The sequence below is a fragment of the Nymphalis io genome, chromosome 15 (genome assembly GCF_905147045.1).
Source record: "Nymphalis io chromosome 15, ilAglIoxx1.1, whole genome shotgun sequence".
Taxonomy (NCBI): Eukaryota; Metazoa; Arthropoda; class Insecta; order Lepidoptera; family Nymphalidae; genus Nymphalis; species Nymphalis io.
In genome coordinates, this window is record NC_065902.1 from 4516593 (window position 1) to 4530107 (window position 13515).

Genomic DNA, 13515 nt, shown 5'->3' on the forward strand with positions numbered 1-13515 from the left:
AATTCAGTTTCGATGGATTTCATCAATACAAAATATTCTCAGTAGAATGACTGGCTTATGATAATTTTTTAAATGGTAATTTTACACCATAATACAGTGCATGAAAAATAAATGTAACCACATAATCATAACAAATGATAATGATACCTTGCCTCATGTGCACTAATAGCAGAAGTTTCTCATCTAAACTCAATGTTCTACTAATAATACGTGAAATATTCATGGATAAAGTATTTCCGCTATTTTGTTTGCACGAAAAATGATTAGATTGGTAGTGTCCGAGGAGATCCCTGGAGGAAGGAAAGTTTGATTGCTGAGCAGACTCAACGCTGACCACAGTTGTGTGTTGAAATGAATACATTACTTTAGTCTATTTTCATCCACCAATCATAGTAGTATTATACATAAACATATATAATTATAAATATTTTTTGACGAATATATATTTATTTATACGATATATAAATAAATATATAAGAGAATCTATTTAGTGATAAAGCTAAAATTTGTATACATTTCAATGTTCATTACCGAATACTATTATCCCATATAAAAATTGTTAACACCAAATAGATAGCGTTCAGCTTAAAGATAGTGCAGCTGCGTTTTATAGATCAATACATTTTTCGAGGGCTATTGATGAGTAAGGCAATTTCGTTCGCGTCGCTTGCGATTTCTAATAACTTTGCATTGAGTTTAACATATAATGCTTACATTGTATGAAGACTACGGAATAATAAAAAAAATGCAGAATCTATTTATTTATTGTGTATAACCAAAAGACGGAACTTGAAAAGAATGCATTTTTTTTAAGGCGCTACCACGACGATGCATATCCATTCGACGGACGGGGTTCAGTCCTTGCGCACGCCTTCTTCCCGGGAACGGGTCGTGGTGGTGACGCGCACTTTGATGACGACGAATTATGGCTGCTACAGCCAAACAATGACGATGAGGAAGGTAAGACGTCTATTGCATTAACGATATATATTTATACACACCTACACCGATTTCGACACAGGGAATTAGACCTACATTATTTTTAACAATATCTAATAACTACTGAATTATTATTATTATTACTTTATTATTGCTATTTTGTCAGTACAACTCTAGGCGAAGGTAAATGAATATATTTATAAAGTATTATCAAAATTGCAAACAACATATTTATAAAATAAAATCTCGATCTTTAGACATTCTTCTTAAAATAAAATGCTGGCTACGCCAATGTCTAGGTACGTGTATTTTTATTGAACAAAATATGCCTACATCATGAAACAATAAACATTTTTTTTCTTTCTATAATAAGGTTTACATTTTTTGTAGGTTTTGAACAATTTTACTTGATATTGAGTTTATGAATGCGTAACGATAATGTTATTGTAGGTTCATTCTAGATTTTTATAAGTAGATATTTCATTTAATAATTAAAATAAATTTTAACATTTACGAGGAATATAACAAACTTATTATGAGTGGGTACGCAAGATCTGAAGGCAGTTAATCTAACCAGACATTGAGCTTAGATATAGAGTGGCATGTTGGACATGACACTGTATATTCTCAACTAAGCTCCAGTAATACCTTTATATATCATCTTAACAAATTATAAATTGTTACATAATATTGTTTCTACTCGTAAAAGATAATAATGTAATTTATATTTTAACTTTTTACTTTATTACATTGACGATGTACTTATGTAGTGTCATTCTGTGTACTGTAATATTATATTATTAGTTCATTTAAGCATAAAAGCATCGTTACTGAGATAGTAAATTAATTAAACAGTTTGAAGCCATAGTTTTTCCGCGAAAAGTTCGCCGGAAATGAGCATGTCGCGGTCAGCTATGTTTTGACATGCAAATGGCGAGAAGGGGCGTAGTATGAGAGGAGCACACATACTTACTATGTAACTATAGTTTCATTCAGTGAATCAGAGTGTGAATAATATTTCATGGTCGCCTTATTCCATGATTATAAAATCTGTTTAATAATATTTGTTACCGTTTGATAAAATAAAATTAATATAAAATCAATAAATATATATAATTATAGTTGTATTGTATTAATTATAACCTTTGATATATAATATATTTCTAAAAATAAAATTAAAACACGAAGATAATAATTTATTAGTCTAGGCAAACATTCCGGCAACATCACTAGTAGCGGCAACATAAGCCCATTCGATGCATGTATTACAAATACGATCGGAACCCAATACGAAGCCCGACCGCAGTGCCGACACACTGAACACAACTACCGTGCTAAGGTCGCCCTGTAACACCACACGCGTGATAATTCACCCGAACAACGGATATGTCAACGCTTTGTGTTCTATTTCCACAGCCATGTTCAAACATTGACCAATATTGATGTAGGTATTGTTTTACAGGAACGTCGTTGTTCGCTGTTGCTGCTCATGAATTTGGACACTCGCTTGGCCTCAGTCATAGCTCAGTAAAAGGTGCACTCATGTTTCCCTGGTATCAAGGAATACAACCAAATTTTGTTTTACCGGAAGATGATAGGAATGGCATTCAACAGATGTATGGTAAGAATTTATTTGTTGATTAATTTATTAGATTAATATTTTTTTATAAAAATCTGAATATTTATTAATGGTCATGGTATTTTAGGTCCTAAAGTGAAAAGAACATGGGCGAAGATACCTTATTATAGACCGATGGAAACTCCACCAACAACAACGACAACAACTACAACTACAACCACAACAACAACAACGAGACGACCTTATATACACCAGCATCACCCAGAACGACACCCTAACCATCGTCCTTATACTCCCTATCCTCGCGCACCCAGTAGAAATCCGACATATTATCCCGAAAGACCGAGCTATCCAGATAGGCCTCATTATCCTGAAAGAAATTATCCAGAGCGGAATCCTTATTATCCAGATCGGCGTCATTATAATACGACTGAAGACCATCCACGGCGAACTAACCATAATCACTATCCTCGTCCAACCGAAACGACGACACATGCTACTACATACCGCCCGCGTTACCCCTATGGTCGTCCTGAATATCCCATTCACCCTAGACCCAATTACCCTACTGACCCTGGTCAAGATTATCCGAAAAAAAAACCTTATTATCCTGTTAAGCCAACTACTGTTAAAACTACCACCGTAAAGACAACAACCGTCAAACCCACAACCACATCAGATAAAGACAAACCTGATACTTGTGACACTAATTACGATGCTGTGTCACTAATACGTGGAGAACTCTTTATTTTTAAAAATAGGGTAATTATTTCAATTTTCATATTTTATTATTTCATTTAAAATATCTAAATATTTATATCCTACAACCGACATTTCAATGTATTTGATTTTTTAATTTAATTTATTTTTTGTAATTTAATGGTAAATAAGACTTATAGTTTTTTATGTTAAATATGGTCATGACCTAAATATAGTTTTCCACCATTATTGGTGAATTTTTCTTCAAATTTACATGAAATCATCCTCAAAAAAATTAATATATTTATTTCCCAAAAATTAGGGTCTAATTGATAAGCCCTCCTTTTGAAGTCGGCTCAAAAAACGTATATGTATTAATGCATAGATTATTTTACAGTACCATTGGAGGATAGGAGCAAATGGCCGATATCCGGGATACCCAATTGAGATATCAAGAATGTGGTCAGGATTACCACGAAATCTCACTCACGTTGATGCCGTATACGAAAGACCAGATCGTAAAATTGCTATCTTTGTCGGTATGTTTCATAACCAGTTCCTATTTTTATTTTTCCAAACTAAGGTTATTTTCATAATTATTAAATCTTTTAAATATTTTTAGGTAAACAACTGTATTTGTTTGATTCTCAATACTTAATACAAGGATATCCTAAAAACCTAGTACAACTTGGTCTACCCGAGAGTGTAGAGAAATTGGATGCTGCTATGGTTTGGGGACACAATGGCAAAACATATTTCTACAGTGGTTCAATGTATTGGAAGTAAGTTTTATTTAGTTTCCGTACTCCGTATCTGAAACGATTACTTTATTCTAAAATTTATTATTAAAAATAATTAACAGGTTTGATGAAGACATTGGTAGAGTTGAATTAGACTACCCACGGGATATGGCAATGTGGCAAGGCGTTGGGTACAACATCGACAGTGTGTTCCAATGGAAAGATGGTAAGTTTAAATTAAACCCGAGCTTAATATTTAAACCCGACTTTAAAAACCCAAAGCAAAAACTGGCAATATTTTTGATTTTAAAATAGATTAAATGTTATTGTGAACGAAAATTATTATAATTATTGATTATAACACGAAATTAAAGTTAAGAGTTGTACGTACAATTTAATCGCTAAATGTAGTAAAAAATGCTTTATAAAATTACGTCTCGTTTTTTTTTCACAGGTAAGACCTACTTTTTCAAAGGCAAAGGTTTTTGGAAGTTCAATGATCTTGAAATGCGTGTGGAACACGAAAGGCAGTATCCTTCTGCACCATACTGGATGTCATGTCCGACTGAACGGGCTGGCCGCAGAGCGCCATTCCGTGCACCCGCCGCTCCCGGTTCTACGCTTCGCTCTCCTAGCGCCGCATCCACACATGCTATTAACATCCTGTCATATTTCGCTTCCCTAGTTCTAATTTTTTTTCATTATATAAAATACAGACTGTAAATAATATATTTATTATTTCTAAATTGTGTGCCACTTTATTAATCTAATTTAAATTAGAGGAGAAATAAATTTAAATAATTTATGCATAATATGTCTGAACTGACATTACATATCGATATTGTCTGAAATAAGACTGTAATAAATAAAATGCGCAAATGATGCACTGCCCGTCTTAGTAAGTAAATTATTAAATTTTGTATATAAAGTAAAATACAGTTAACTCTTAGTGTAATATTAGAAATGAGGCATTTTGTTTTTATTTTAATGTTGTATGTACATTTTGATCTCAACATGATCGACTTCTTTCGTTAATGTAAGGTATAAAACACCATTTATTTAGCTTCTGTACAGATTGTATTGTCAATTAGTGTCAGTTATGTAATATAAAAGTGTCATATAAAATACTGAAACAAATAACAAATCTTGTAAGTAAAATCTTAATCTACATAAGTTAATCAAAAATTGTTTATTGTTGTAATGAAAATATAAAAATCCACAAGTATGCCTTAATAGTAATAATATTTGGATTATAATGTAAAATAGTAACATATAAAAATTACATACTAATATACCATTGTGTATAAAACGACTATTCCTATGCTGGTTAGAGGTTCACATACTCGTAATTTGTAAATTGTAGTAGTAAAGTATAATAAATGCTCTTATTTAAAATGTAGTCATTTTCAAAAACTAGTAATATATAAAAAAAAATATTTTGATCCCATATATATGTAAAACATATTGTAATTGTCTTTATAATAATCATTAATAGAATTTGTATTGTTACATCAAATATTTAACCAAGAAGAAATTCCATTCTGTTGATAAAATTACTCACCTATTTTGTCTATTTAGCTATATACCTAAAGGTTATATTATAAAATACCTGATGCCAATTCATAAATGTTGGTAAGGTAATTATTAAATGCCTCTTAGAACTTGCATTAAGTAACATGAATATGAACTTATAAATACATAGCAAGTGTACTGAATGATTGCCAATGCATGAGTGAAACAAATGGAGGTCTTCAGAATGAAAATGGTGCTTTTCATAGTTAGTTAATGTACAGAATTAATTGAAATTAAGTATTTTTGTATGCTATCCTCTATAAGTCCTTTAAGTATGGACAATTAATATTTTAAACCTACCTAATAATAGTATTCTTCCATAATAATCCTATAGTGTTATATCATATTAATATTACCTTGTGCAATAAGCTGAGGAAATAGGCATATTTTAAAGTCTAAGCATAAGTATTGTTAAAATGGAGAAAAAGCCAATTTCTGTTTTACATCATGTTTATATATCTCAAGTCATCAGTTAATTATAGACAAGGAGTATTTTTTTCAAGTAACTTTGTCACAAATAATTTAATAATAACTGTGATATTTACTTTTATTAAAAATATGCCATTGGCAATAAAAAAAAAAAAACAAAATTTGTAATCTTTTTAAAATAAATGCTACTCAATAATTTGTAACTGCTGTTTAAAATAACATAAAAGTTACTCTTAAGCTTATTAATTAAGAACAAATAAAGATTTTTTTTATTATGTTTATTTTTTTTATTAAACATTATAATACTTCCAGATCAATTTCATCAACAAACAAAATTACATCCTTGGAATTTAATAGAAGAGTTACATTACATTTGACTACCTTTATTTAAAATTTTATAACTTCCACAAAGATATGAAGCTTTTAAGTAATTGAATTTTAATATTTACAGTTCCTTTTATTATAAAAATACTGAAGTTAAAGTAAAATAAAAATATTTCCTAAATACAGACCAAACGTTGAACGAGCCAACAGACTATTAATTACATTAAACTGGTGTAATTTTGATTACATTTGGTTTTTTATTTATCAAAGTAAAATATTATGTAGCAATTATAAGTATTTAGTATTTGGATTTATTTCAATTTCTGGCAATTGAATTTTGATATATGCTTTAATATTATACCATAAAGTATGCATAAAAATCATAGCGATAATTATATAAAAAGAAACTGTGATCATCATATTTAAATAAAGCAAATGGTAAATATGACGTAAATCAAATTTTGAATAAATTCTACAGCACATGAAAAAGTGAATAACGATGTTTTAATTATAGAAAAAAAACAATTGATTTATGAAAAAAATTTAATCAATAACAAACTAACCTTAACTATGTTATTTATAAAGTTCTCTTTTCATTTCTCTTTACTACAAGTCCCCTTCTTTAAAACCGAGTTTAGACCAGTCTTCTTTAGCCATGAGATTGTGTTCCATACGACAAGCTAAGTAATCTTTAGCCTCGTTTCGACACATAGAATTATTACTGTTATTATTAAATATACAGTTCATGTACTTAACCATATTCTTCTTGCAAATACCGTCATGGTCAAGTGGAAAACTACCCTTTTCTGGTGGTGTTGGTATGAATTGTTTTTGCCCAAATGTCATTGCAGTCGACATTTTGAACACTTTCTTGTAATTCTTTAGCATATAATAAGTGAAATGCCAAAATGATAGTAGTGATTAAAGATAATTTTATCCTAATGTTATGATTTTAATGACATTCCATCAATGACATAAATAAATGTCAACTGAAAGATCAGACATAAAGTAAGTACTGCCAACATAAACACGTGATTACACTGTAACCGTAGACCGTAGACAGAGAAACTAAAAAACGCAATAATGATTTCCTTCTCACTTACACAAGAAAGAGAACGAAAATTACATTACAAATAACTTAGACAGAGATAAAATTATCAAATCTTTTGTCCCTTATCGCGTAACTAGTTTTATCAAGGTCGGCTTCTCAAGTAGCGAAACAAACTTGACAGTTAATGTGTTCATTGTGTTTATTATTGAATTTTTACTTATTTTTATGTAAGAGACGAATCTAATCCAGTAGAAAGACAAAGAAACAATCGTATATAATATCGAAGGTTATACAGTGGTGCATTGTCGTATTATTTCATGTTAAAGCGATATCAAGAAAAAAATTGCCGGCGTGTGTTTTCACGCGTAAGTACGACGGTTTTGTCCCTAAATATAGTTTCCCAGTGGTTATTATTTATGCATGACGGAACCTTAAATAGCATTAAAATCCTGAAGATAATATGAATTTCCAGTTTTTTCATTAATAACCTATAATGATATCATGTCAAATCAATAATATAATATTTATGTCAGCGTCAGCTAAAAACATGTCCTGATCTTCGATAAAAATATCGACTCGTCGACAATGTAAACATATAAATACGGAATCCAATAATAGCCTAAAGTGCTTCATTATATATAAATATGTTATTTTAATTTATTCGTTCTCCTGTTTATAATTTCCTAATGACAACATTATTTAATATTCGTCTTGAAATTATAATATTACTACATTCCGAGTCAAGAGATTAACATAGAAATACATGTGGCAACCATTCTTTATTAATAATTAAATTGAGTGTTTTAGATTACATTTGAGGAGAATGCTTATCCAGTACCATATAAAGATGTTGAAGTAATATATGTAATAAGTAGTATGTAAGTCAGATGGCGTATAAATATTAAGATCGTTGCACTAATTAGTCATTAATAAATCATCTTCTACCAAATACACTCGTTTCAATAACATAAGTCCCCTCATGGCGACCCTGCCATATTTGGGGCGCGCGACGCGAATTTCATCGCAGTATAGTGTTGCAGCTCCAAAATCGGACGATGAGTTGAAGAATTGGATATAAGTTCAAATTAAAGCAATATGTACAAATTTAAGTTTATTCTTCGTTACTGTTTTACTAAAAAAAAAAAAAATCTAACTATGTGCCAATCCAGTGTCGAGAAAGAAACAGTATTTGTAAATCAAAACGCCGCAGGCTCGAACCAGGCACAAGTTGAAGAAATACGAATGCATCTGTCTACAATCAGCATAGTTTTATTGGTTATTTGTGTGCTACTGGGCATTGCAGCACTGTACTTTATTTATAAAAAGTACAAAAAATGCCATAAAAATTAGATATCGGATGAGATCACGCAAAACAACTTAAGACGGTCATTCACCCGCGCAAGAGACATACCCAACAAGTAGAGAAGTGACGGCATTAGAATTACGAAGAAAGTGCGTGAAAACCAGGTGTTTATATTTAATATTAATAAAAAGTGCGTGAGTGTTTTGTAAAGTGATCCAATAACATTTCAGAAATAAACTTTGAACTGTTAAAATGACTATTTATAAACTTTAAGGTGTTTTTTTTAACGAATTAGTGTAGAATCTAGTAAAATAAATGTATCCTATTAATATTATTTAATCGATTAAGTATGTGTAATGTAAACAAAGAGTTTCATATTGCAATGTATCAGGTCGTAGCCCCTACCATGGTAACTACTCGTAAGTGAGTTAATATACTTGGTATGTATTTCTTTTATAAATATGTTGTTATAAGGGAATGGAAGATGATTTAGTTAAATGTTTAGATGAACTTAAATTGATAAGAAAATATTTAATTAAGAAGGGAAAGTTAAGATATCAAGGTAATGTTATAAAAAATAAGTTAGCGGAAACTGAGAAAATATTTGAGAAAAGTTCGAATATAATCCAATGTATTACTTCTAAAGAAATAAAGCCTAAGTCTCTTACATTCATTGCTTCAATAAGCGATGAAATAAAGTCATACCACTCACAAATTATCAATTTATGTTCTAAGCCTGCATGTCATATGAGTAGTAGTGACAGTGACAGCGAAACGTGTTCGAATCCTGAACTAAAAATGGAGTTCGATTTGAAAACAGCATGTAGTTTAATTCCTGTTATGAATAATAACGAAAACAGCATTAAAGGTATCATTGACTCTATAGAAATGTATTCGGATATGTTGTCATCATCGGGTCAAAAATTACTAATTACATTTGTTTTAAAAAGTAGGCTGTCACAGAATGATAAATTACGAATGTTACCTGAATACAGTTCTACAAAAGACTTAATTAAGGTTTAAAAAACAAATTATTGGTAAAGAAAAGTCCTACCGCAATACAATCACGGCTACAAACTGTATCTCAAAGATATCGCACTATAGAACAGTTTGGAACCGAGATAGAGAACTTATTTGCAGATTTAACGATAGCTCAGGCAGACGGCGATGCTGAAAAATACGAAATTTTAAAACCTATTAATGAGCGATTCGCAATACAACGTTTTTCTGACGGTCTAAGAAATTAGCACGCAACTACAAACACCTAAACGAGGCGATTCAAGCTGCGAAAGATGAAGAGCTGTCAGCTGCATCTTCGTCGCGAGATGAGGATGTCATGCATTTCTCCACTCGTGGAAGAGGTAAGTCACATTCTCATTTTAATTCCCGTACTAGACCACAGATTCGCGTCCAAAGATCATATTTCCCACAAAATAACGCAGGTAAGCCAAATAATTCCAGTTACTTTAATAATCGAAGAAATTTTAATAATTATCCACGCGGCCAAACATATTATCATGGTAGACCTAAATTTCATAAATTGAATCGCGGACGAGATTGGAACGAGAATCCATCGAGTTCGATATCTCGTGGTAGTGGCAATAGAAACAGTATTTTATTCAGAAAAACTTGAACAAAATCAATCCGTAAACGCAGATAATAATAGTGAAATGCAGTTTTTTCGTGTTGAAACATAACATTTTGGCATTAAATGGCAAAGCCAAATATTTATCATTTTTTATTAACAATAGGAAATATTTTTGGTTAGTAGATACAGGAGCATCATTATCTGTAATAAAGAAACAGGCATTACCCAGTAACAGTAAAGTAATTAGAGACGAAACTATCATAAATGGTATTGGAGGTAAAATTCAGTCCATAGGTTACACTGATGTCATCTTATTTCATCGTGATCAACAGTTTCATGTTGACTTTAATATAAGGCTACATGTTTTCAATAACTTACCTTTAAAGGCTGACGGTATTTTAGGTTTAGATTTTCTGTGTCGCTACGTATCAAGTATCAACTTTGATAACAATTCCATTACCTTAAACAAATATGGAATGGAATGTTCCTTACCACTTTATGATTCGTTGAATTATTCTAATGAAAGTTTACTTATATCTGCGCGTTGTGAATCATTTCATTACTTACTTTTGGATAATGATTCGGAAAATGACTTTGTTATCCACAGTCAGCAATTAGCTGATATATGTTTTCCTTGCAGGTTGTATCAGTAGGATACGAAATAACAGATTACTTGTTAAAATTTTAAATACCAATGAACATGACGTTACTTTGCCAATGTTTCAACCGGAAATATATTCGATTCAAGATTATGAGTTATGCGACTTTAGGTCAATTGCTGATGACTTAAATAGGGCTAAAGTTTTTTTAAACATTTTAAATTTAAATCACCTCAATACAGAGGAGCGCAAATCCATTCAGGATATTTGTGCAAAGTATTCAGATGTTTTCTTTTTGCCAGGTGATAAATTAAATACTACCAATATTTATCAACAATCAATAACTTTGAAACCAAATACGAGTCCGGTATATGTTAAGCAGTATAGATTACCCCATTCTTTAAAAAATGAAGTTAATAATCAAATTACAGAAATGCTTAAGAATGACATTATTGAAGAAGCTAAGAGCGAGTGGTCAAGTCCAATTTTGTTAGTACCAAAAAAAAAGTGATAGTGATAAAAAGTGGAGACTTGTTATCGACTATCGGAAACTTAATGACTGCATTGTGGACGATAAGTTCCCTTTGCCAAATATAAATGAAATTTTAGACTCTCTCTGTGGTTCTATCTATTTCTCACACTTAGATCTTAATCAAAGTTACTATCAGGTAGAGTTAGATAAACGAAGTAGGGAATACACGGCTTTTACGACAAACACTGGTCAATACCAAATGAAAAGATTACCAATGGGTCTTAAGACTAGTCCTAGCGCTTTTAGCAGAGCCATGTCAGTTGCAATGTCAGGGTTAACATTTGATAAGTGTTTTGTTTATTTAGATAATTTAGTTGTATTTGGAAGAAATTTGAGCGTACATAATAAAAATTTGATTGACGTTATGGAAAGGCTAAGAAAAGTTAATTTAAAATTAAATCCCAAGAAATGTAATTTTTTGAAGAAAGAAATTCTTTATTTAGGACATTTAGTTTCAAAAGATGGAGTTTTACCTGACCCTGCAAAAATCGAAATCCTACAAAAATATCCCATACCTACTAATACTGACGAAGTTAAAAGGTTCGTAGCGTTTTGTAATTATTATCGAAAATTTATCAAAAATTTTGCCGAAATAACATATCCCTTAAATAAATTAACGAGAAAATATGAACGATTTGTTTGGACTGAAGAGTGTCAAAAAAGTTTCGAAAAATTAAAACAGTCTTTGATAAGTCCCCCAATATTAGAATTTCCCGATTTTTCAGAAAATAATGAATTCGTCATTCAAACTGACGCTTCAGGTACAGCAATTGGCGCTGTTTTGTGTAATCAAAATATGAAACCGGTAGCTTTTGCAAGCAGACCTCTTAATAAAGCCGAAACAAACTACCCCACTATTCAAAAAGAGTTACTTGCTATAGTGTGGGCAGTAAAATACTTTAGACCATATGTATACGGTAGATCTTTTACGATTATGACAGACCATAGACCTTTATTATATCTATTCTCAATGAAAGACCCTTCAAGTAGACTTCTTAAATTTAGGTTAGCACTAGAAGAATACGACTTTAAAATTATATATGTAAAAGGTAAGGATAATAGCGTAGCGGACGCTTTGTCTAGAATTAGCATAATATCGGACACTTTAAAACAAATGAACGAAGAAATATTGTAAGTTATGACTAGAGGCCAAAAGAGGCGTTTAGAAAATAAAGTAGAGCAGGATAATACAATTAAAATTAGTAAACCTAACGAATCGTGGCCTGATCAACCACGAGTAGTTGAGGTACTAAAGATACCAAATGATTCAGTGGAAATGACTTTTATAAATAATGAGGAGTTAAATAAATTGAAAAATAATGATAATTTATACGAAGAGAAAGAATGTTTTATTTATAGTCTACGTAGAAAAATATTATATATTAATCTTAACTTTAGGGCACAATTTACGCGAGCCGAATTTGTGACTAAGTTAGGAGAATTTTGTAAAACTAGAAAAATAAATGAACTATGCATAGTAAAGAATAATGAAATTGAAAATATCATAAAAGAATTGTTAAAAGAAATAAAAGAACGTAAGGACTGGAGTGGTCCACGTATCTATGTTCTAAGAGGAGTTAAAAGAATATATGATGGGGAAGAAAGAAAATACATATTACATGACTTTCATTTACTACCCACCGCAGGTCATGCAGGTGTGCGTAGAATGACAAATAATATTAAAAGAAAATTTTACTGGCCAGGCTTGGATAAAGATGTTAAAACATTTGTTAGCAAGTGCGTTCAGTGTCAAAAAATGAAACATAGTAGGTATGTCAAGGCGCCCATGGACATAACTACAACGGCTTCACATGCTTTTGAAAAGATCTATCTTGACGTCGTAGGACCTTTACAAAAGGACATTGAAGACAATTGCTACATTTTAACACTTCAATGTGAATTGACTAAGTTCGTAGAGGCCTATCCTCTAAAAAATAAGGACACGGTAAGTATAGCAAAAGCATTAGTTAATAATTTTATATTAAGGTTCGGGATACCAAACACCATAGCTACAGATCGTGGGACAGAGTTTGTATCTACTGTAATGGAACAGGTATGTAAAATTTTAAATATACAAAAATTGACTTCTACAGCTTATCACCACCAATCTATCGGTGCACTTGAAAATTCGCATAAAAATTTAGGTGCTTTCTTACGCAT

The 13515-nt window shown here is 31.1% G+C and overlaps 2 protein-coding genes across 2 annotated transcripts in view; one reads left to right on the top strand and one right to left on the bottom strand.

The window, feature by feature from the left end:
- LOC126773616 (matrix metalloproteinase-2-like) overlaps positions 1-6162 on the top strand; it is a 152816-nt gene extending 146654 nt beyond the window's left edge. Inside the window, exons 6-12 of the mRNA XM_050494600.1 lie at positions 815-960; positions 2402-2560; positions 2646-3280; positions 3615-3756; positions 3840-3999; positions 4080-4183; positions 4412-6162. Coding sequence (XP_050350557.1) covers positions 815-960; positions 2402-2560; positions 2646-3280; positions 3615-3756; positions 3840-3999; positions 4080-4183; positions 4412-4680 — 1615 coding nt within the window. The 3' untranslated portion in view covers positions 4681-6162. The remainder of the gene's footprint in view (positions 1-814; positions 961-2401; positions 2561-2645; positions 3281-3614; positions 3757-3839; positions 4000-4079; positions 4184-4411) is intronic.
- Positions 6163-6807: 645 nt separating this feature from the next.
- LOC126773632 (cytochrome c oxidase assembly protein COX19) lies at positions 6808-7250 on the bottom strand. The gene has a single exon (XM_050494623.1). It carries the CDS (start codon positions 7168-7170, stop codon positions 6889-6891), a length of 282 nt encoding a protein of 93 aa, XP_050350580.1. The 5' UTR covers positions 7171-7250; the 3' UTR covers positions 6808-6888.
- Positions 7251-13515: the final 6265 nt, after the last annotated feature.

Bases quoted from the DNA above. Each gene is read 5' to 3' on its own strand.
- LOC126773632 (XM_050494623.1), bottom strand. From the start codon at position 7,170: ATGCTAAAGAATTACAAGAAAGTGTTCAAAATGTCGACTGCAATGACA.